Source organism: Mustela nigripes, chromosome 7 (assembly GCF_022355385.1).
Source record: "Mustela nigripes isolate SB6536 chromosome 7, MUSNIG.SB6536, whole genome shotgun sequence".
Lineage (NCBI taxonomy): Eukaryota > Metazoa > Chordata > Mammalia > Carnivora > Mustelidae > Mustela > Mustela nigripes.
The window spans coordinates 116,566,783-116,588,797 of record NC_081563.1 but is presented as its reverse complement, the minus strand read 5'-3'; the positions used below and the strand labels follow the sequence as shown (position 1 = coordinate 116,588,797).

At 46.5% G+C, this 22,015-nt stretch overlaps 1 protein-coding gene across 1 annotated transcript; it reads left to right on the top strand.

Moving 5' to 3' along the window:
* Positions 1 to 8,538: 8,538 nt before the first annotated feature.
* Positions 8,539 to 20,811, top strand: AHCY (adenosylhomocysteinase). The gene is made up of 10 exons (XM_059406826.1): positions 8,539 to 8,677; positions 12,713 to 12,903; positions 14,012 to 14,087; positions 15,581 to 15,730; positions 16,619 to 16,731; positions 17,188 to 17,395; positions 17,484 to 17,571; positions 17,673 to 17,790; positions 18,575 to 18,769; positions 19,900 to 20,811. Exons 1-10 carry the CDS (start codon positions 8,650 to 8,652, stop codon positions 20,029 to 20,031), a joined length of 1,299 nt encoding a protein of 432 aa, XP_059262809.1. The 5' UTR covers positions 8,539 to 8,649; the 3' UTR covers positions 20,032 to 20,811.
* The last annotated feature ends 1,204 nt before the right edge of the window (positions 20,812 to 22,015 follow it).

The window sequence follows — 22,015 nt, the reverse complement described above, 5'->3', positions numbered from 1 at the left end:
TGTGATTTCTCTCTGTCAAATAAATAAATAAATAAATAAATCCTTTAGACATGGACAGGATTGTTCTAAAATTTATGTGAAAAGAAAAAGAAAGTAAAATAACTAAAACAATTTTGAAAAATAAAAAGGGCAGAGTTGGAGAATCAGCTTACCTGATCTTAAAACTAATTGCATCGCTACAGAAACCTAGACTGGATTACTGGCAGAAGAATAGACGTATGGATTAGAGAAATGGACGAGGGGATTTGAAATAGATGGAAATCAATGGGCCCAGCTGATTTCTGACAAAGGGGCAAAACCAGTTCAGGAGAGGAAAGGTAACCTGCTCCAAGTGGTGCTGGAATAACTGAATGTCCATTGCATACTCAGTGGCAAAAAAGATACCCCCCAAATCAACCAGAACCAAAACCAAACTGCCCACTTGATACCAACATTAACTCAAACGGATCATAACTTAAATGTAAAACATAAAACTCCAAAAGTTTTAGAAAACATCATAGGAGAGAATCTTTGAGCTCTAGGGCTGATGCAGAGAGTTCTTGGGATTGACACTGAAGGCATGATCTGTAAAAGGAAACATTGATAAATTGGATTGCATCAAAATTGAAAACTTTTGCTTTGTGAAAGACCTTCTTAAGAGGATAAAAAGAGAAACTACAGACCAGGAGAATATATTTGTAAACCACATATATGACACGGCGCTACTACCTAAAATATATAAAGAACTTGTAAAACTCAACAACAACAACCCCCTCTCCCAAAACAGTCCAGTTAGAAAATGGGCAAAAAGCAAGAAAGAGCTATTTCATCAAAGAGGACATACTAATGGCAAATATACATATGAAAAAATGTTCAACATCGTTAGCTGTCAGGAAAATGCAAATTAAAACCACAATGAGTTATTATACACCTATCAGAGTGGTTAAAATAAAAAATAGTGACAACACCAAATGCTCACAAGGACGCAGAGAAACTAAATCACTGGTACTTTGGGCACATGGGTAGCTCAGTCAGTTAAGCAGTTAAGCAGCTGCTTTTGGTTCAAGTAATGATCCCAGAGTCCTGGGATCAAGCCCTGCATCAGGTTCCCGGCTCCCTGGGGAGTCTGCTTCTCCCTCTCCTTCTGTTCCTCCCCCCACTCATGTGTGCTATCTCTCTCTCTCTCAAATAAATGAAATCTAAAAAATAATCATTCATACTTTGTTGGTGGACACATAGCACAATGGTACAGCCCCTCTGGAAAATAGTCTGGCAGTTATTCTTAAAAAATTAAACATGCAATTCCAATACAACCCAGCAATTTCACTTTTTTAAAAAAGAGATTTTAAGTATTCTCCACACCCAGTATGGGGCTTGAACTTAACAACTCCAAGATCAAGAGTCACACGCTCCAGTGACGGAGCCAGCCAGATCCCCGCCAGCAATTCTATTTCTCAGCATTTATCCCTGAAAAATTAAAATTCATGTTCACATAAAAAACCTGTACATGGATAGTCATAGTAACTTTATTTGTAATAGTCAAGAACTGGAAACAATCCAGATGTCTTTCAGTCAGCGACTGGTTAAACCAAGTAGTGCATCCATACAAAGGAATACTACTCAGCAATAAAAAAGAACAACTTTGATAAATGCAGCAACCTAGGTGAATCTCCAAAGAAGTATGCTGTGTGGGAGAAGCCATCCACATAGGTTACATAGTGTAGGATTCCATTTATATAGCATTCTTTTTTTATTTGAGAGAGGGAGCGAGCGAGCGAGAGAGAGAACGCATGCACACAGAGGGGCAATGAGAGGGAGAAGAAGACTCCTTGCTGAGCAGAGAGCCTGATGCCAGACTCAATCCCAGGACCCTGAGATCATGACCTGAGCTGAAGGCAGATGCTCAACCAACTGAACCACCCAGGTGCCCTATATAGTATTCTTGAAATGACAAAATTATAGAGTTGGACATGTGATTAGTGGCTGGGAATAGAACCAGGTAAAGTGGGTGTGGTTATAAAAGGGCAACATGAGGGACTCTTTTTTTTTTTTTTTTTAATTTTAAATGACACATTTAGGGGCACCTGGGTGGCTCAGTGGGTTAAAGCCTCTGCCTTCAGCTCATGTAATGGTCTCAGGGTCCTGGGATCAAGCCTGCCATCGGGCTCTCTGCTCAGTGGGAGCCTGCTTCCTCCTCTCTCTCTGCCTGCCTCTCTGCCTACTTGTGATCTCTGCCAAAATAAATAAAATCTTAAAAAAAACTGGACACATTTATTTCATGATCCTTACTAAACTGACATTTGATATTACAAATTTCTGTTATTCTTTTTTTAAATATAAATTCAATTAATCAACATATAATGTACTGTTTCAGGGGTACAGGTCTGTGATTCATTAGTCTTATATAATACCCAGTCCTCATTACAACACATACCCTCCTCAATGTCCATCACCCAGTTACCCTGTCCCCCAACCCTCTCCCCTCCAACAACCTTCTGTTTGTTTCCTAAGATTCTCTTATGATTTGCAACATGAGGGATTCTTGTGGTGATGGAAATGTTTTGTATCTTGACTGTATCAGTGTCAGCAGTCTGGTTGTACAGTTTTGAAAGACCTCATCACTGGGGGAAATAGTGTAAAGGGACCATGGGATCTCTCTGTATTATTTCTTACATCTACGTGAGAATCTTCAATTAGTGCAAAATAAAAAGCTTATTTAAAAAATAATGCTTAAAAAGGGATAAAGGTTGGAGATTGTATGGTCAACTTTTTCACCCAATAAATTAGAAAATACTTGAAATATTATACTTAATTTTCCAGAGTATCAAGAATAGGAACCAAATTTCTGGAAGGTAATTTGGCAAGTTGGATCAAGACTTTGACAAATGTTGGGGTGCCTGGGTGGCTCAGTCAGTTAAGTGACTGAGTCTTGGTTTTGGCTGAGGTCATTATCTCCAGGTTGTGAGACTGAGCCCCTTGTCTGGGCTCTGCACTCAACTGGGGGTCTGCTTGAGATTTTCTCTCTTCCTCTCTCTGCCCCTCCCTCCCATGCTCTCCCCCCACAAAATAAATAAATCTTTTTTTAAAAAAGAATTTTGATATTCCTTAAGCAAGCAATTCTATTTGTTTATCTGAAGCCATAATGTATCAAAGGTGGGACTTGTTATTTCAGGGAAACTGAAACAACAGATGCTTGGCTATATAAATTGTGATACATCCACAGGCTGGAATTTCTGTAAGAAGAGAAACTGCATAATATAGGAGTTAAGAACAAATTTTGGAGTCTGACCACCTGGGTTGAAATTCTAGGTGTTTTTTTTTTTTTTAAGATTTTATTTATTGATTTTTTTGACAGAGAGAGACATAGAGCAGGGGAAGTGGGAGAGGAAGAAGCAGGGTTCCCATGGAGTGACATGGGGCTCAATCCCTAGGACCCCAGGATCATGACCTGAGCCAAAGGCAGACGCCGACTGAGTCACCCAGGCACCCTGAAATTCTAGTTTCTTTACTTATAAAGTGTGTAACTCTGGGGAAATTACTTAACCTTTTTGTGCCACTTTCCTCATTTGCAATATGAGGAAAACCTACTTCTTAGTATTATGAGGATTAAATGAGCTACTATTTACAAAGCTCTTTGAATGCAACCGGGCATAAATTGAGAGCATTATGAAGCTAGCTCTTGTAATAATTTTAGGTATAAAAAAAGAGGTATAGGGGCGCCTGGGTGGCTCAGTCTGTTAGATATCTATCTGCCTTCTGCTCAAGTCATGATCCCAGGGTCCTGGAATTAGGCTGTGTAGGGCTCCCTGCTCAGTGGGGATCCTGCTTCTCCCTCTCTCTCTGCCTCTCCCCCTGCTTGTGCTCTCTCTCTTGCTATCTTTCTGTCAAATGAATAAATAAATTCTTTTTTTTTAAAGATTTTATTTATTTATTTGACAGAGAGAGATCACAAGTAGGCAGAGAGGCAGGCAGAGAGAAGTTTGAAGCAGGCTCCCCGCCGAGCAGAGAGCCCAATGTGGGACTCGATCCCAGGGCCCTGATCCCAGCATTGCCACTGTAAATGTTTCTTTTCTTTCTTTCTTTCTTTTTTAAAGATTTATTTATTTATTTATTTATTTATTTATTTATTTGACAGAGATCACAAGTAGGCAGAGAGGCAGGCAGAGATAGAGGAGGAAGCAGGCTCCCTGCTGAGCAAAGAGCCTGATGTGGGGCTTGATCCCAGGACCCTGGGATCATGACCTGAGCCGAAGGCAGAGGCTTTAACCCACTGAGCCACCCAGGCACCCCAAGAAAAAGGATTTAAAAGTGCTTTGTCACCTGTAAAGTGCTATATCCACGTGAAGGTATCGTACTTTTTGATTAGCACTAGCCCTCTGAGGTGATGTTCTTATTCTTATTCCCATTTTACAGTAGAGGAAAATGAGGCTCAGAAAGGTGGTGTGCTTCCCCAAGGATCACAGCAGGAGTGGAGACAAGGAAGTTTGAGACTTGACAGGCAATGGGCAGGTGGACGCTCTCTCCAGGAGAGAAGGATGACAGAGAAAGAGGAATGGAAATCACTTCTGAAGAAACAAACTGGAAAATAAAGTATTTCAGGCTATATGGCATGGAATCAGATAGACCCTGGTAAACTTTCAGTGGGATGTTCTGGCTAGGTTCATTCTGGAGCAGGAACCTTTTGTTCCAAAGGTGCAGAAATGCACATTTCAACAATGTATCATTTTTACCTACTAAATTAGCAAAAAAACCCCAAAACAACAACAAAAAAACCTACAACAAAAACAAGGATAATATAAATGCTGGAAAACATGCAGTAAAATAAACTCAGATACCACAGGTGATTTTTAGAAAATATGGCAATAAAATCAGAAGGAGCCTTAAAAATGGTTATGTCCAGGGGTGCATGGTTGGCTCAGTTGGTTAAGCATTTGCTTTCAGCTCAGGTCATGATCCTGGGGTCCTGCTCAGTGGGGAGCCTGCTTCTCCCTCTCCCTCTGCTGCTGTCCCTGTGTGCACTCTCTCTCTTTCAAATGAATAAAGAGAATCTTTAAAAAAAAAAAAATGCTTATGTCCTTTGATCCAGTTAGTCCAAATTCTAGGATTTTTCCCCCAAGGGGGTGATCCAAAATATATAGGGAACTCCATGTGAATGAACAACTCATCGTAGTTCTAATAGTGAAAAAATGGAAAAACCTGTGTGATACATCCACTCCATGAGAACTTCAAAAAAAAATTATCCAGGGTGCCTGAGTGGCTCAGTAGGTTAAGTGACTGCCTTCAGCTCAGGTCATGATCCTGGAGTCCTGGGATCGAGTCCTACATTAGGTTCCCTGATGAGCAGGGAGTCTCCTTCTCCCTCTGACCCTCTCCCCTCTCATGCTCTCTCTCTCAAGTAAATAAATAAAATCTTTAAAAAAATAAAAAAAGTATCCTTGTACATATTCTCTTATCTTGCTGGTGTATAGGTTACATAGATGTACGTATGTGTCAAAATTAATCTGTATAATACTTAAGCTCTGTGTATATCACTGTTTACTAATTGCATACCCCCCCTTTTTAAAAGATTTTATTTATTTATTTGTCAGAGAGATAGAACACAAGCCAGGGGAGAGCAGGGAGGGAGAAGCAGTCTTCCCACTGAGCAGGGAACATGATACAGTACTCTATCCCAGGACCTGGGATCATGACCAGAGCCAAAGACAGATGCTTAACCTACCGGGCCACCCAGGTGTCCATAAATTGTACACTCTTGAAGATGAACATGGTGGGAGGGGACTTCCCCTACCAGATATCAAGGTTTACTATAAAGCTTTAGGGGGTCCTGGTTAGCTTGGTTGGTAGAACATGTCAGTCTTGATCTCAGGGTCATGAGTTCAAGCCCCACACTGGGCACTAAGCCTAACTTAAAGAAAAAAAAAAAAAAGATCTATTATAAAACTTTGGTCATTTCAACAGGGTAGAGTTGGAATAGATCAATGCATCAAAACAGAGAATGCAGAAACCATGGACACTTAATCTGTGACAGCTGGCACTGTTGGCCCCTGGGGTTAGGGAGGCACTAAGTGGCACTGAGAGAACTGCTTACCCATATGGGGAGAAAAATGAAACAGAATTCCTACCTCATACCAACTGCATACATATTTGAATTATAAAACTGTGGGAAGACAATACAGGAGAAATTCTTTACGACCTTGGGATCTGTAGACTTTCTAAAACAAGACAAAAACTTCCTATGGGAAAAGATAAATTTGACTACATTAAAATGAAGAATTTCTATTTATCAAAAAACAGAGAGAGGTTGAGAAAACAAAAAACCGGGAGAAGACATCTGCAACCCGTACGATTGGTATGTATCCAGAATATGCAAAGAATTCCTATTAACTGAAAGGAAAGACAAACCACCTATTGTTAAATGGGCAAGACAACTTTTACAGAGAAAGTATCGCAGATAGAATTCATACAATAAATAGCATACAAGTAGGTGCTCAAGCTCATTAGTAGTTACAGAAATCCAAATTAAAACCACACAGAAGATCATGTCATACCTGCCAGGTTGACAAAAATAAAAATTGATACCAGGATGTGCTGGTAAGGGGACAGAACAATAACTTTTATCCAAAGTTGGTGGGGTTATAGACTGATGCAACCACTTTGGGAAACAGTTTCATATTATCCAGCTAAGTTGGACATGAGTGTACCTGCAGAATGTTAGAGCATTATTATTTGTAGTAGAGAAAACTGGAACAACTCAGTGCCCATCAACAATTTCATGAATTAGTAAATTGTGATATATTCACACAATGGATTATATGGGGAATAAATGAACCATAGCTACACCATCTACACAACTGACTCAAAAACAATGTTGAGAGAAAAGCAAGTTGCAGAAGACTATGTACAGTATGATTTCATTTTTACAAAGGCAAAAAAACGGCCAAACTAAACAATGTTGTGTTTAGGGATAGTCACATAGATAATAAAACCCATTAAGAAAAGCAAAGGAGAAAGAAAGAAGAAAAGAAAAGAAAAATGATTAAGACAAAATTCACTGTAGCAATAACTTCCAGGTGGGGAGAAGGGAAGCAGGTGGCTTCTGGCATATGGCAGTGTTTCAATCCACAGACACATGGATCAACCTGACAGAATGGTCCTAACAGCCATGAGTATGGGTGAAATGGCACAGGAAGGAACATCAGTCCTTAAAGGCACTAGAGGAAGAGGAAGTTTCCAAGGACAGAGAAGGAACTGAGTGGACAGGAATAAATACCGGGAGGAGAGACAGGAAGGAGGAATGCAAAGGCATATTGTGTGCTGCAGTCGGATGGAAATGCAGGCTGAGGCACATTTGTTGGATTCAGCCAGGTTTCCTGATGACCTTCCTTGGCTGTAGAAATTTCAGCCAAGACCTGGGGGTAGAAGCCACACAGCTGAGAACTGAGTGGGAGCTAAGAAGAGCAGATCGGGGAAAGGCATAACACTGAAAATGTTTGAAAAAGGGGAGGAAGAAAATGGATAGCAGCTGGGGGGGGGGGTCGGGGGGGCAGGGTTCCTTGAGAGATGTTAAAGGGTCTTCAGGTGGCCAGTTAAAAACACAAGAAGATACATTTTCACATCCATAACGTCAACAGAAATTTGTTAGATTGACAAGGGGTCACAGAGATATGGAAAAACAGGCCATCTCAGATACCGCTGGTGTGTGTGTGGGGCGGTGGGGCAGGTAAAATGGTAAAACTACCTCGGAAACTAAATTGGCAATATCCGCCCAGAAACTCCACGCCTGGGTACATTTCGGCCTCAGAGACACCCGCACACGTGCACTAAGAGACAAGGACAGAAATGTCCATTGCTCCACGTATACAGAAGCGATAGACTGTGTATTACCTGCACATCAGCATGGAACAGATAAATTAATCATGGAACGTACGCCTGAAATGGCATCTAGCAGCAAAAGCAAAAATAAGTACATTTTAAGCTATATGCGTGACTCGTACAAATATCATAGTGACAGAAAAAAGCAAGTTGCAGAAGTCTACGTGCAGTATAGTACCATTTACGTAATGGTCTTACAGAAGGAATTTAATGAAACGTTTAACGATGTACACAAATGCAGTAGAAGTAGTAAAATGCTCGCAAATTTACCTAAATTCAGGAGAGTGGTTACCTGGCGGGGAGGGTGGAATTATCTGGGTTGTGCTAGGTACCTGACATATTGCAACTTTACGTATAACCCGTTTGGTAGGTACATTCGGTCCATTTTACTAATGAGCAAATTGCGGCTCTGGGAGGTGAGCTGGTTAGAATAGCAGTTTCACTAGGTTTTGACTATGGATTTCGTGGCTGAACGAATGAAAGAAAGGAAGCCTCAGGTTTGCCCTCAGGACTCTCCCCGAGCTCTTTTCCACACGCACCACGAACAAAATCCGGGTTTTTTTCTCAGCTGGATTAGAAGTCGGTTCCGGCCCCTGCCTCCTCCCTCCGCGGCCTTGGGCCCCGCCCCGGACCGCTCAGCAGTAGCGGGACTCATGAATATGCAAGATAGAGGAAGATATTTAAAGGCGCCGGCGCCTCTCGCAGATCCCTGCCCAGCGCCGCCCTTCTTGCGCTACCCGCAGTCCCAGGGCTGGTTCCCTTCGCGTGTGTCCATCACTCTGTGCGGAAATTGCCAGCATGTCGGACAAACTGCCGTACAAAGTCGGTGAGTTCCAGGAGCGCAGCTAGCCGCGTAGGCTCCACATCCACTGGTGGCCTGTTGGGGAGGCAGCCGCGGTGCCCTCGCGGGGCGCTCATGGTCCTCTTGAATCTTTGGCTCGGCGCGATCTTGGCTGCGCGAGGCCTCCTGGGGGTTGGAGTTCTCAAGTCAAAGCGAGCGGTTCGTTGGAGGCGGCCGTGGACTACAAGTTCCGGCGTACCGCGCAAGGCCCATTGCCCCGGCGCGGGCTTCGGAGCCGCCAACTGGCGGCGTGTTGCGCCGGGAGGGGGCTGGGGCAGGCGGAGAGCGTGCACCTGGCTGCGGCCTGGGACTGTTGGCACCTGCAGGGACCTATTCCAGGAGGCCAAGATCCTGTCGTCTGCACCTGGATCCCCCTAGGCCAGCAGGGTGGACCCGGACAAGTGTCTACCCCTGTCTGGGCCTCCTGTAGGGAAAGCGAGGGCGCTGGAGTCCCCAAGGCGTGTGCGGGGGAGAGGCCTGGACAGCTAGCCAGAGGCCGGCACTAGTCCACTCACAGGGGACTTTGGGCTCGTTGCTCAACCTCTGGGGTCACTGTCCTGGTCAACAGAGACAGTCGTGCAGCGAATCTCGAAGAAAGCTTGGAGTGCTTAGAAAAATCCTTGCTGTTCTGTGGATTAAAGTTGATAAACTGCCAGTGTATTTTGGGCGTTTATTATGGGATGGGCACCACCTTTGACCTTTATTCTACATTAATTCATTTTATGTCACGGTTTTTTAGGGAAGGGACTATTACTTTCTCATTTGTTGAGTATGCGTAGTCACAAGAATAAAGGTAGCTTGCTCAAGGTCTTAGAGCTGGTTGGTGTTGGAGCAGGATATGAATGTAGGCCTTGGAGGCCTCTAAGCACACCCCTTTCACCACTCTGTGTAATTGAACACACTTGGAGCAAACTAATGAACTCTCAGCACAAACCTGTTCAGGCTGCTAGCAGTTTTTAAAGTAAATTCAAGACACCATTAAACCTGGAGAAAGTCATCAGTATTTATGGGGCACTTGCAGTGTATTTGGTGATTTGCTTGTGTTTACAAAATAATCTTTGGAAGTAGACTTTGTCCTGTTATACAGAGGAAGAAACTGAGGCACTAGTAGGAAGCACTTGTAAAGATTCTGTGGAAGTAGGATACCTGGGTGGCTTAGTGGGTTAGGTCTTAGTGGGTTAGTTGGGCTCAGGTCATAATCCCAGGGTCCTGGGACAGAGCCCGGAGTTGGGCTCCCTGCTCAGTGGGGAGTGTGCTTCTCCCTTGCCCTCTGTTCCTCCCCTCTGCTTGTGCTCTCTTACATAAAATCTTTAGGGGGGGGGGAGATACTGTGGAAATGGTGGCTTATCAAATAGCCAGTTGTCCCCATGAAACTGAAGCCCAGAGAGGTTAAGTAAAGATCTCATCGGTGCCTGAGCAAGAATGGGGTCATGTCATACTGTGGAGAGATCAGCTGGCCAGGGTTGAGGGCCTTTTTGGAATGTTGCTGATGGGCTGGAAGAGGGTGAGACAGTGAAAGGGGAAAAGAGGAATCAAGAAATCTTAAAGATTTTGGCTGGAGTGGCTGATCAAATGGTGGTTTCATTTCCCTAAAATGGGAAGATTGGGGAAGTAAAAGTTTGAAAGGGAGGAGAAGTCCCAAGGGCTCAAATGTGACACATAATAGATCTAACTGGGTATCCAAGTAGAGATGCTGAATAGATAAGTTGGATTATGAGAGTCCTAAATTCAGGGGAGAAGTTTGGGCTGGAAATAACATAGGAATTGTTGCCGTAGGGAAGGTATTTAAAGGCTGTAATGGGATGAGCTCACCTGGTAAGAGAGAAGAGGGAGATGATGGAGCCCTGAAGGCTTCCAAACATTAGAGTCAGTTACAGGAAGAGGAGCCAGAAGGGTAGGAAGAAAACTATGGGATGACAGACATAGAAGCCAAGAAAAGAAAGGGTTTCAGAAGGAGGACTGTTCTCTTTTATAATAAGAATGCTTGGTCTACAGCTACAGAGGAGGAGGACTAGTGGATTGCATGAAGGCAATATGGCATAGTTCTGATTTCTTCTCAATGAGTTGTGAAGTGAGGTTATTAATTCATGAGGAGAGGTGCTAGAGGCTTGGACAGAGTAGGACAAGAGTAAATTTTTTTTTTTTTTTTTTTTAAGAGATTGAGAGTGTGCGTGCAAGAGAGTACCCACTCAGGCCCCCTGGGAGGGAGAGCCTTAAGCAGGCTCCATGCTCAGCACGAGAAGGCTTCCTCTCACAACCCTGAGATCATGACTTGAGCCAAAATCAAGAGTTGGACACTTAACCAACTGAGCCACCCAGGTGCCCCAGCCTAAGGAGAGTAAATTTATTAAGAAAATCCTACGATTGGGGCGCCTGGGTGGCTCAATGGGTTAAGCCTCTGCCTTCGGCTCAGGTCATGGTCTCAGGGTCCTGGGATTGAGCCCCGCCTCGGGCTCACTGCTCAGCAGGGAGCCTCCTTCCCCCCTCTCTCTGCCTGCCTCTCTGCCTACTTGTGATCTCTATCCATCAAATTAATAAGATGTTAAAAAAAAAAATCCTATGATTGCTGAATGTGCTGTGAGATTTGTGGTCTTAGTATGGTTGTGATTTTCCTCCTGCTGGGCTCACTGGCTTGGGTGCAGTGGAGGGTTGGGTGAGGGAGTTTTGCCAAGGAGTTCTCAGAGGGAACAGGGGAATCTTCCACTGTGGAAGCAATTGAGAATAGAAGGTGGTGTGGTGAGGGACTGTGGAAATCGGTAGGATTAATGCATTCGAGGTTCTGACCTGGTCAGCTTTGCCCTTGTTGGGAGTTTGGGCTCCAGAGGGAGAGGATTGGAAAGATGGGGCATGGCCAGAGCTGGTTTTGAAATCAAGATTTCCAAAGGAGGGTCAGAATTGGTGATGGCCTGCCAAGGTGAATGGGTAGGGGTGGGGTGGGAGGGTGAAAGGGGAGGGTGTGTGTGTCGAGACACTGGGGGAGTAGTTCCTCCCGTGGGGGAGGAATATTCCTTCTCTGAAATTGCTTAGATGTACAGAAGGAAGCAGACTTAGTTTTATTGTTACTATTCTCTGCAGTTTTTTCCCTCCCACCAACTACCTTTTTGGGTGATTGGCAGGACATAAATTTCCCTCAGGATAAAAATCGCCAGGAGTCTCAGCCCTCAGCCTAGAACTATTGACTCTTTTTTTCCAGGGGAGATTTGCAAGGATGCCTGATGACTCTTATCAGGGAAGTTTGTAACCACTGACCTAGGGAATGAGCTGGTGTGGGCTGGGTGAGAGAAAGGGTGAAATTGTTAGAAGAATATTGAGATGGTGAGAGAGCTCATAATAGTATCCTTCTTTCCTGTCTGAGAATTTGGACACATTTGAGACATTTGGGGTGGCAGAGAGAAGCCAAAATAGAACTCTCATTACTGATGACATCGAAGCCAGAGGGTGTAGATGAGTGCTGAAGTCCAATGATCCCGCTAGCAAACTGCGAAATCCAGGTACCCTGCAGGTACAAGCAAGGGGAGCGTAGGTAGGTCTCCGTGTGAAAGAACTTGCTCCCTGCAGGTTGGCTGGCTACTGCTTGCTTGCAAAAGGGAGAGCTTAACTGCGCATGCCCTTCATTCTTCCCAAGTTTACCAATCAGACACGTCACTCTGGCTTCTCCAAGGGCAGAGAGAGGCCAAGAGTATTAGTTACACAGGTGAGTTTACTCCCAGTGGAAAGAAACATCGGTAGTGCGGAAGCAGCATTTTCATATGGTCAAGGAGATCAAGCAACTGCGTTGTAGTGACTCCTTGATTACATGTGTTCTCCTACACGGCTGTAAGCTGCGGTTAGGCAGGGACCATGTCTGTCGGTCTTTGACTGCCCCGTCTCCGTAAATCCTTGTTGCGTTAGTGAGAGTGCAGTGACCAGATGGCTCACTTGAGTGTTTTGTGTCCACAAGTAGATAAGCAAGAATGGTGGTGTTTTGTGGTTGGTGGGAGGTGGCGGCTCACGGAACTCCTATCCATCTTGGTCCTATAGCCGACATCAGCCTGGCCTCCTGGGGACGCAAGGCCCTGGACATCGCGGAGAATGAGATGCCGGGCCTGATGCGCATGAGGGAGATGTACTCGGCCTCTAAGCCACTGAAGGGCGCCCGCATCGCTGGCTGCCTACACATGACTGTGGAGACAGCTGTCCTCATTGAGACCCTCGTGGCCCTGGGTGCAGAGGTGAGGCCCTCAGCATTTCCTGTGGGGGGTGGGGACGTCCAATGTGGTGCCCCTGGGGCCCAGTAGGGGCTTCAGGCTTGTCACAGTGCCACCACCCTTTGTGGTGACTATTCTTACGCATGTTTTTGCCCTGACTGCGAAGATACTTTGAGTTCCTTCAGTTCACATCCTGCTGACTGAGGAGCTCTGGGTAGGAAAAAACTCAAGGCTGATGTCCCACCGAGTCATCTAAGGACTGTCTCTCATGGGCCCTCCCAGGGTCCTGTGCCCGCCATGGACCAGTCATGGTGCCAGGAGGATGGGTGTACTCTCGTTGTTTCAGCCTGGGTTATAAGTACCAAGGGCTGGCGGCTCTTCCAACCTCTCTGGGAGTTTTGGAGTAAGATGGTTTCCCGAGACGCGGCAGGGAAGAGCAGCCAAAACCAACGAACCAAGTCTACCAACCCTCAGTCCTTGGACCTCTTACCGCTCTTCAACGTTCACACTCAGTGGTCTGATTTCCTGGCTTTAAGTACTGTGTGTATGACTCCAAAATACATGGATTAGCCTGGACTTCTCCCCGCAACTCCAGACCATGTATCCGGCAGCCGCTGTGTCAGTCATCTCCACTTAGAGATCTAGTAGACATCTCAACCTCAACATGTCCAAACTCATGATTTCCTGTTCCCCCCTCCTCCTGCAGTCTTCCTCATGTAAGTAAATGGAAACACCAGCCTTCCAGGTTCTCTCCGTCCAAGGACCTGGACTCCTTTTTCTCTCCCCCGCCAGCAACTAACCCCACAGCAAATTCTGTCATCTCGGCCTTCAGAATAGACCTGTGGTCACCTCCGCTGCTACCATGGCATTTCTCGTCTGAACTCTTACAGCAGCTTCCTCACTTATCTCCTTGCTTCCTTGTGGAGCTCTTTGCCCTCCCATAGCACCAGGTGATGTTTTAAAGCCTAAATCGGGTTTTGTTAATGCTCTGGCTCCCATCCACGCACCAGCTGTCCCCAGCCTATGGTTGAAGAGCCCGCTGGGCCTCGTCCCCCTTGATCCAGGGCTTTGCTCAATCTCTGTCTGTGCATGAGCCGTCTGACCAGCAGCCCTGTCTCGTTGGCTGTTCTAGGTGCAGTGGTCCAGCTGCAACATCTTCTCAACCCAGGACCACGCAGCTGCTGCCATCGCCAAGGCTGGCATTCCAGGTGAGTCCTGTTTGCTGCTGAGGGATGTGGGAACGCATAATGGGCTCTGCTTCTCCCTTTTTTGCCTCACTGACTCGCACTGCAACAGGTTTTCCCATGGCAGGGGAGAGGGGTTCCCGTCACAGAATTCTAGCCTAGTGATTCTTAAGGAAAGAGTTGTTTTGTGCCACTGTCATCTAAAATCCTCTGGGATGCACTTCTTGGCCCCTCCCAAATCACATAACCAGGGAGGGTGGGATCCTATGATTGGGAACCACATGATGCTGAGGAGAGGAAGTTCCTTAAAGGAAGATGTACGTCTATTTCCAAAAGAATCGGGGGAGATACTGGGTGGAAAAATAGCCCCAGAGGTCCATTGCCTAGAGTCTGATGGTCTAGGAGGCTAAGGAAAGACTTCATCACAAGCTGCTAGAGAAACAGGTACACATCTGCTGGGACTCTGGGAGGGAAGTGGTTAGCTCTGATGGTGATTCAATAGGGCATGCACAATTCCCTCTAACCAGCCATAGGTGGAGAGAATGGGTTGGGGAGGACCCTTCCAGAGCTTGGACTGGCAGGTCCCCCAATGCTCTGCCTTATTTGGCTCCGTGACCCTTTTCTGGGAGAGGCCTTGTTTTCAAGACCACTGTCTGCTGTAGTTCGATGGAGAGGGCAACTGGGCCTGCTTGGCCAGTTTCATTTGCTCAAGATTCACAGGAGCCCAACATCCGTGTCCCACTCTGGGCCGGCAGTTAGGAGGAGGCCTGGATTCTGGTGCCTGTTCTGGAATGCCCATGCTGTGACTTGGGCGCATCTTAGCCCCTCTCTGGGCATCAAAAATGAATGATGGTAATGCCTGCCTCAGAGTGTTACTGTGAGGAAAAATGAGAGGGAGCATGAGGCAGTCAAAATAATGTCTGCCACAGAGAAAGTGCTCCATGCACAGTAGCTGCAATTAAATTTTTGGCCAGACTTAGCCCAGGACAACCCACCACAGAGACTGCTGGGCCCTCAAGTCCTTTCAGTGCAGAATGGATCTTGGATCTTGGCTTGTGGGTCCACCTGAGTGTGGCTCAATGATCCTGTAACACTTTGCAGCATTAGGCATTGTGGGTGACCGAGCCCCGGTCACTCATTGCTGTCCCCATCCTTGGGGTCCAGACAGAAGGGGGTAGGGAAGGAAATAATTATTTCCAGATACCTATATCTGGAGGGGCCGTACTTGGCCTCCATCTCACTTAATCAGTACTGTTAGAGGTGAAGAAACGGAGGCTGTCAGAGGTGAAGTGCTTTGTTCAAAGTCCCCCAGCTGGTGAATGGAGAACCAGGATTTGCCCTCAGATCGAGCTGGTTCCAAGTTCTGTTCTTTTCACCGCCTGAGTCCTCAGAGGGGCTGGAGGTGGCTGGGGATGGAAACTCGGTAGGAGATCGCATTGGCTATGCTCCAGTGGCTGCCTGTAGCAGGCCTCAGTGGGGAGGGCGAGTCCCGATATACTGTGCCACCCGACCTCCAGTGTACGCCTGGAAGGGTGAGACAGACGAGGAGTACCTGTGGTGCATTGAGCAGACGCTGTACTTCAAGGACGGGCCCCTCAATATGATTCTGGATGACGGCGGTGACCTCACCAACCTCATTCACACCAAGTACCCACAGCTCCTGTCAGGTAAATGGGGTAGGTGGGTGGGCAGGGTATTGGTAGGCTAGATGGGGCCTGCTTGCCCGTGTGAAGGCAGCAGCCCTGGCAGAACTCCACTGCCTAGAGCAGCAGATCCTGTGGAAGATGGGAAGATGGCAGGCTCCTGCAGACATGCTGGGGCCTGGCCTCCTGATTTCTGATGGTGTGGGGCTGAGGTGATGGGGGGAGGTCTGGCTAAGGTCTGGTTTGAGGGCTAGGAACAGCTGGGAAGGAGTCAGCTTTGTTAAATCAGGGTGGGAAGGAATGTAGAGGGGTTAGGCAGTACAAAGGCCTGAGGCAGGAAAGGATGGACTATTCAGGAAACTGAAGGGAAGCCAGTATGGCATTCCTTTACTGAGGAGAATTGCAGGGTATAGACGGAGCTTTAATGAAGGGTGGATGTGTAAGCACTTAACAGGCCAAGAGAAGAGAGTTTGGCTTGATCCTGAGAGGAAAGAGAAGTAATTGGGTGGTACTAAAAAGATTTCTCTGAAAATATAAAATGGCTCCTGAGCTCTGTGTAGATAGAAGATGGGTTGTGGCTGGGAGACCAGGCGAGAGATGATGGTGGCAGGGACTAGGGCAGTGGCAGTTCGAATGGAGAGCTTGGGGATCGTGGGGAGACGGGATCCTTAGGGCTGGTGATGGTGGTGACTCCCCTTACATGCTGGGCTAGAGGATTGGGTGACTGGTATCAGTCACAGAGATGGGAAGCCAGAAAGAAAAGCAGCTTTGGGGGCAGAGGTGAGGAATTTGGGTGAGTTGAGGTATGGGTTCTTTGAGGCTCTTGGGGTCTCATCCCAGAGGCACGGCCATTAATTATCCTTTGGTCAGCCCCTTCCTGGCCTTAGCCTCAGGCCCTCCTCTCTTGTCCAGGCATCCGAGGCATTTCTGAGGAGACCACAACGGGGGTCCACAACCTATACAAGATGATGGCCAACGGGAAGCTGAAGGTGCCTGCCATCAACGTCAATGACTCCGTCACCAAGGTGAGTGAGTCTGTGGGGCAGTGTCGTGTTCAGCCGTTCATTCCCAGTGCAGCTCAGGAGCAGGCCTCTGAAGAAAGGCCCCTGGGAAGGCTGTAGGCTAAGGACTTGAAGCCCTCATTTGACAGGGGGAAAGGAGTTATAATGACTGAGGGTAGTAAGTATATTAAAGAGGGAAGAATTATACAATGAGTTATACAGCCAGAGCTTTAAAGTGAAGCAGATTCTAGGCAATCTCTCTTAGCAGTTGATCCTCAGGAAGCCTTCTAGACTGGCATAGAAGGGCTAGGGAGAATGTCTTGGGCTGACCAGAGCGAGGGGCATAGGAGCACATTAGCTGGTGGGGAGAGTCTCAGGAAGGGATCAGCCCAAGCCCCATTAGGCCAAGATGCTGAGAGTAGGTCCGAGGCCCCAGGGCCTTGCCTGCCCCCGTCACCCCTTTGCCCCCTCTTCTTTCAGAGCAAGTTTGACAACCTGTATGGCTGCCGGGAGTCTCTTATAGATGGCATCAAGCGGGCTACAGATGTGATGATTGCAGGCAAGGTGGCAGTGGTAGCAGGCTATGGCGATGTGGGCAAAGGTTGTGCCCAGGCCCTGAGGGGTTTTGGGGCCCGCGTCATCATCACGGAGATCGACCCCATCAATGCACTGCAGGCTGCCATGGAGGGTATGATAGGGCAAGGGTTGGCTGTCAGCCACTGGGGCCAGAGGGGCAGGGCCACCCTGGATGACCCGTGGACGCCATCTCTGCACAGGCTATGAGGTGACCACTATGGATGAGGCCTGTCAGGAGGGCAACATATTTGTCACCACCACAGGCTGTACTGACATCATCCTTGGCCGGTAGGTGCCAGGGTGGGGGTCGCAGGGAGCGAGGAAGAAGGCAGGCTCGGGGCTGCTCTTTGTCCCTGACAGCCTCCCATGGGTTGGCACTCCCCCAACAGGCACTTTGAGCAGATGAAAGATGACTCCATAGTGTGTAACATTGGACACTTCGACGTGGAGATTGATGTCAAGTGGCTGAACGAAAATGCTGTGGAGAAGGTGAACATCAAGCCCCAGGTGAGAAGCCCCAGCAGGGTGGGCAGATGAAGGCAGAGGGGGGTGTGTTTGTGGGCTGGTCACCAGGAAGAGTAGATGAGGAGGCTCTGGCAACCTGGGCAGTGGAACGGGGGAGGACGAGGGCCTAGTTTCAGGGCCACTTAAATCAGAATCTTAGAGTGACACCAAGACATCCCCATATATTTTTTTTAAAGCTCCCAAGACGATTCTGCTGTGCAGCCCACGTTGGGCACCCCTCTGACTTTGACTAAGCATGACAATCGAGAACATGGGATTTGTGCTCAAAATGTCCAGGCTCAAATTGCAGCAACTTAACCCTTTAAACTTCGGTTTCTCTATCTGTGAAATGAGGATAATAATAGTACTTAAATCATAGGGTGGTTACTGGAATCAAATGTAATAATTATATACAAGTATATAATTAGTTTGTGTACGCTTTTAACCCAGGGCACATGGCAATCATAATGATAATAACATTAGTTAATACTTACTGAGTACTTTAGGATCTGCCAAGCCATGTGTCAAAGGCTTTACACGTGTCAGCTTATTAAATTCTCACAGCAGACCTGTGAGCTCTGCAGCTCAGAGCTCCTTAAAAACTATTGGCTCTTACTACTTTTGAGGGCCTGGCCCTGTACTGTGGGTTGTTCTAGGACAGTCCAGTCCCTTCACAGACACTGCAGGAGGTAGGAAGGCCTGCTAGTCAAGAGGGTAGGATGAGGCAGGGATGGACATTGGGAACAAATGTCCTGCCAACCCTCACTGCTGCTCTGCCCACTTACAGGTGGACCGCTACTGGCTGAAAAATGGGCGCCGTATCATCCTGTTGGCTGAGGGCCGGCTGGTCAACCTAGGCTGTGCCACGGGCCATCCCAGCTTTGTGATGAGTAACTCCTTCACCAACCAAGTGCTGGCACAGATAGAGTTGTGGACACACCCAGACAAGTACTCTGTTGGGGTCCACTTCCTGCCCAAGAAGGTGGGTTTGCATTTCTGCCCTCTTAGGAGTCCTCCCAGAGTCCTCCACAGGGCAGAAATCATTCTCTCCATTTATCAGAGGAGGAAACTGAGGCCCCAAAGCAGGGACTGACTCCCAGAGAGCGGCTGTTGCCGCTAGGGGAGCTGGCCTTCCCCTAGAGTGAGTGATCCACAAGAGAGCAAAGGAGGAAGCTTCAAATGCCTTTTAGGACCTAGTCTCCAAGTCCCACAACATCATTTCTGCTTTATTCTATTCATTGGAAGTGAGTCACTCAAAGAGCGAGGAATTGGCTCTCCCTCTTGAAGGAAAGGATATTACGAACTTATAAACAAAGAATTTAAGGATATATTGTAAAACAGTCAACAGCCATTTTAACCTAAAAGGAAACCCTTGGTTATATAACAGAGAAGTCTAAGAGTCAGACAGTGGACCTAGGGATTCATCTTCCTCTGTGTCTTGGCTCTTCTCTTCTTTAGATTCACTTCACTTGTCAAATAGACTTGCCACTGACTGACGAGCTGAGACTGATACCCTTCCTGTTTAAGATTCCCTCCCCAGGGCGCCCGGGTGGCTCAGTTGGTTGAGCGACTGCCTTCCACTTGGGTCATGATCCTGGAGTCCTGGGATCAAGTCCCACATTGGGCTCCCGGCTCCACGGCGGGGAGTCTGCTTCTCCCTCTGACCTTTTCCTCTCTCATGCTCTCTCTCACTGTCTCTCAAAGAAATAGATAAAATCTTAAAAAAAAAAAAAAAAAGATTATCTCCCTGTTTAGGAATTAAAGAATCCCTGTCTCTGTCATAGAAAATATGTTCTGTTCATAGATAAATTCCAGAGCAGCGTGTGGTAGTTGCTTGGGTTGGTGGAGGGTGAGGAAGGAGATGTAGTCGATGGTCTCACCAGGGCTACTTGGAGGGGGTATGTTGCATGGCTCCCTCTTGAGGAAGGGGAGCTGGGTAGCCAAAAACAACACATCCAGTGAGGCTGGCTGTGAGGATAGAATGAGGTAATATGTGTAACATATATGACGGATACTTCAACAGAGTAGTTCTTGTCTCTGTGGGTAGCTGGTTGCAGGTAATGGGTCCCAGAGCAGGACACTGATTCTACATCTTCCTGTGTTTCTCTCTAGCTGGATGAAGCAGTGGCTGAAGCCCACCTGACTAAGCTGAATGTGAAGCTGACCAAGCTGACTGAGAAGCAGGCCCAGTACTTGGGCTTGTCCCGTGATGGTCCCTTCAAGCCTGATCATTACCGCTACTGAGAACCAGGCCTACTGTTTGCCTTGTAGCTGCTGGCCTTGCTGGGGTCCCACCTCTCTTCCCCAAGAGCAAATGGCACCAACTTTGAGATAGGTTTGTTAATGTCCCCCATTGACTCCCCAGAGCTAGTCACTCCATCTTTGGCCTCTGGTGCATCCCTCATACTGTTCTAAGTGTGGCAGATGGAATTGAGAAGCCCCTTCTCAAGTGGTCATCACAAGTACATAGGAGATACCCACAGGGAACCATGAGCTCAGGGGTTTTAGAATTGCTCAGTCAGTCCTTACTTGGGTTGGAATTCAGAAGTGGTGGTCACAAAGTGCATGCACTTTACCATCTAGGCCCTCACCTGGCCTGTGGACTTTACACATGTTCTTAGTTTACTGATTCACTGATTCCTCAGCCCATGACATGAGAATGAACTGTATCAGAGAGCTGGGAGGAACTTTTGGGAGTTTGATGTCCCTGAGAACCTGCCTTAGTGCTGTGGATTCTCTTGTTAAAGAGGTTTCACAGAACAATGAGGTTAGTACTGTCAGTTTCTATTTTACACAGGTTAGAGTATACTGTTAAGGGAGAGCAAGAAAAAGAAGTGACACCCAGAGGTTGAGAGGGGCCAGAGAATCATAAAAGGAGGCATAGATCTGCCACCTCTTTGGAACACAATGGTTCCTGTAACAACCCTGGATCAAGAAGATTCATTTGGTTTATAATGTTTAATGTTTATAATGTTAAAAAATAGCAGGAAGATGGGTAAATAAAAATTTTGGTGCCTAAAAGAATTCTGAGCCTTTATTATATAGATAATCCATAGCCAACAATAAATGCCATGGATAAGAAGTAATAGTTGCCTGCTGATGAAGACAAGGATTTGTTTGCAGTGTGGGGTGGGGTGATAAAGCCTGCAAGCAAACCCTTGGACTTGGAAGAATGGGTAAAGTGAAGAGAGAATTTGATCTCTTGAGGTATGTGTCTTGTAAACTTGCATGTTTTTTAACCTAATCTATCATTTAATAGGTGGATTTAGCCCATTTATATTTATTGTAATCTCTATTCAAATTTTTTCATCTACCTTATTTTTTTGTGTGTTTCATTCATCTTTTCTTTTTCTCCCCCTTTATACTTTGGGTTGATCCAGTGTTCCTTGGGGGGAGCTATTACTTCCTGAGCATCTGCTGGATGCTAGGTGCTTCATTATTGATTTTCTTTATTCTCATAATAAGCTTAGTAATAATGTTACTCCAACTTCATAGTTGAGAGTGGAGACTCAGATTAAATGTCTTTCCTAAAGTCCCACAGTTTTTAAGAGGCTACTTAAAGGAAATTGAGGTCCCTCCTATTTGCTGAAATGGTAATATATTGAACTCTGTGCTGGTCCTGGAAGTCAGGAACCCACCTGGACAGGATAAGACTATTCTAAGGGTCATTCACTGGATGGAGGCCCTGATGGGGATACTGGGATGTCTGAGACCTGACTAGCCTTCTGGGATCAAGCTAGAGGGAGAATACACTTACAAAACAGCTTTGCCATCTCCTGGCATTTCTTTTTCTCTGTCCAGCTTTAGAGTTCAGTTCCTGGCAGTAGTAGGAGAAAGGCACAGGGAAGAGGTAATGCTTGAAATGGATTTTGAAAGAACTGGTGAATTTTAATGGGAGGAATTGAAGGAAAGGGCATTCCAGGCAGAACAGCTTAAGCAAGTGTGGGTTGAGGGGATGGGTTAGGGTAGAGTTGTTTGGCTGTAGTTTAGGAGAAGCTATGAGATAAAGGGTTTGAAAGGTGGCCTGGGGATAGGAAGGATAGACTTGGAACACTAAGACGAGACCTCTGGTTTTATTTTTTATTTTTTATTTATTTTTTTTTTAAAGATTTTATTTATTTATTTGACAGAGAGAAATTACAAGTACACTGAGAGGCAGGCAGAGAGAGAGAGAGAAGGAAGCAGGCTCCCTGCTGAGCAGAGAGCCCGATGCGGGACTCGATCCCAG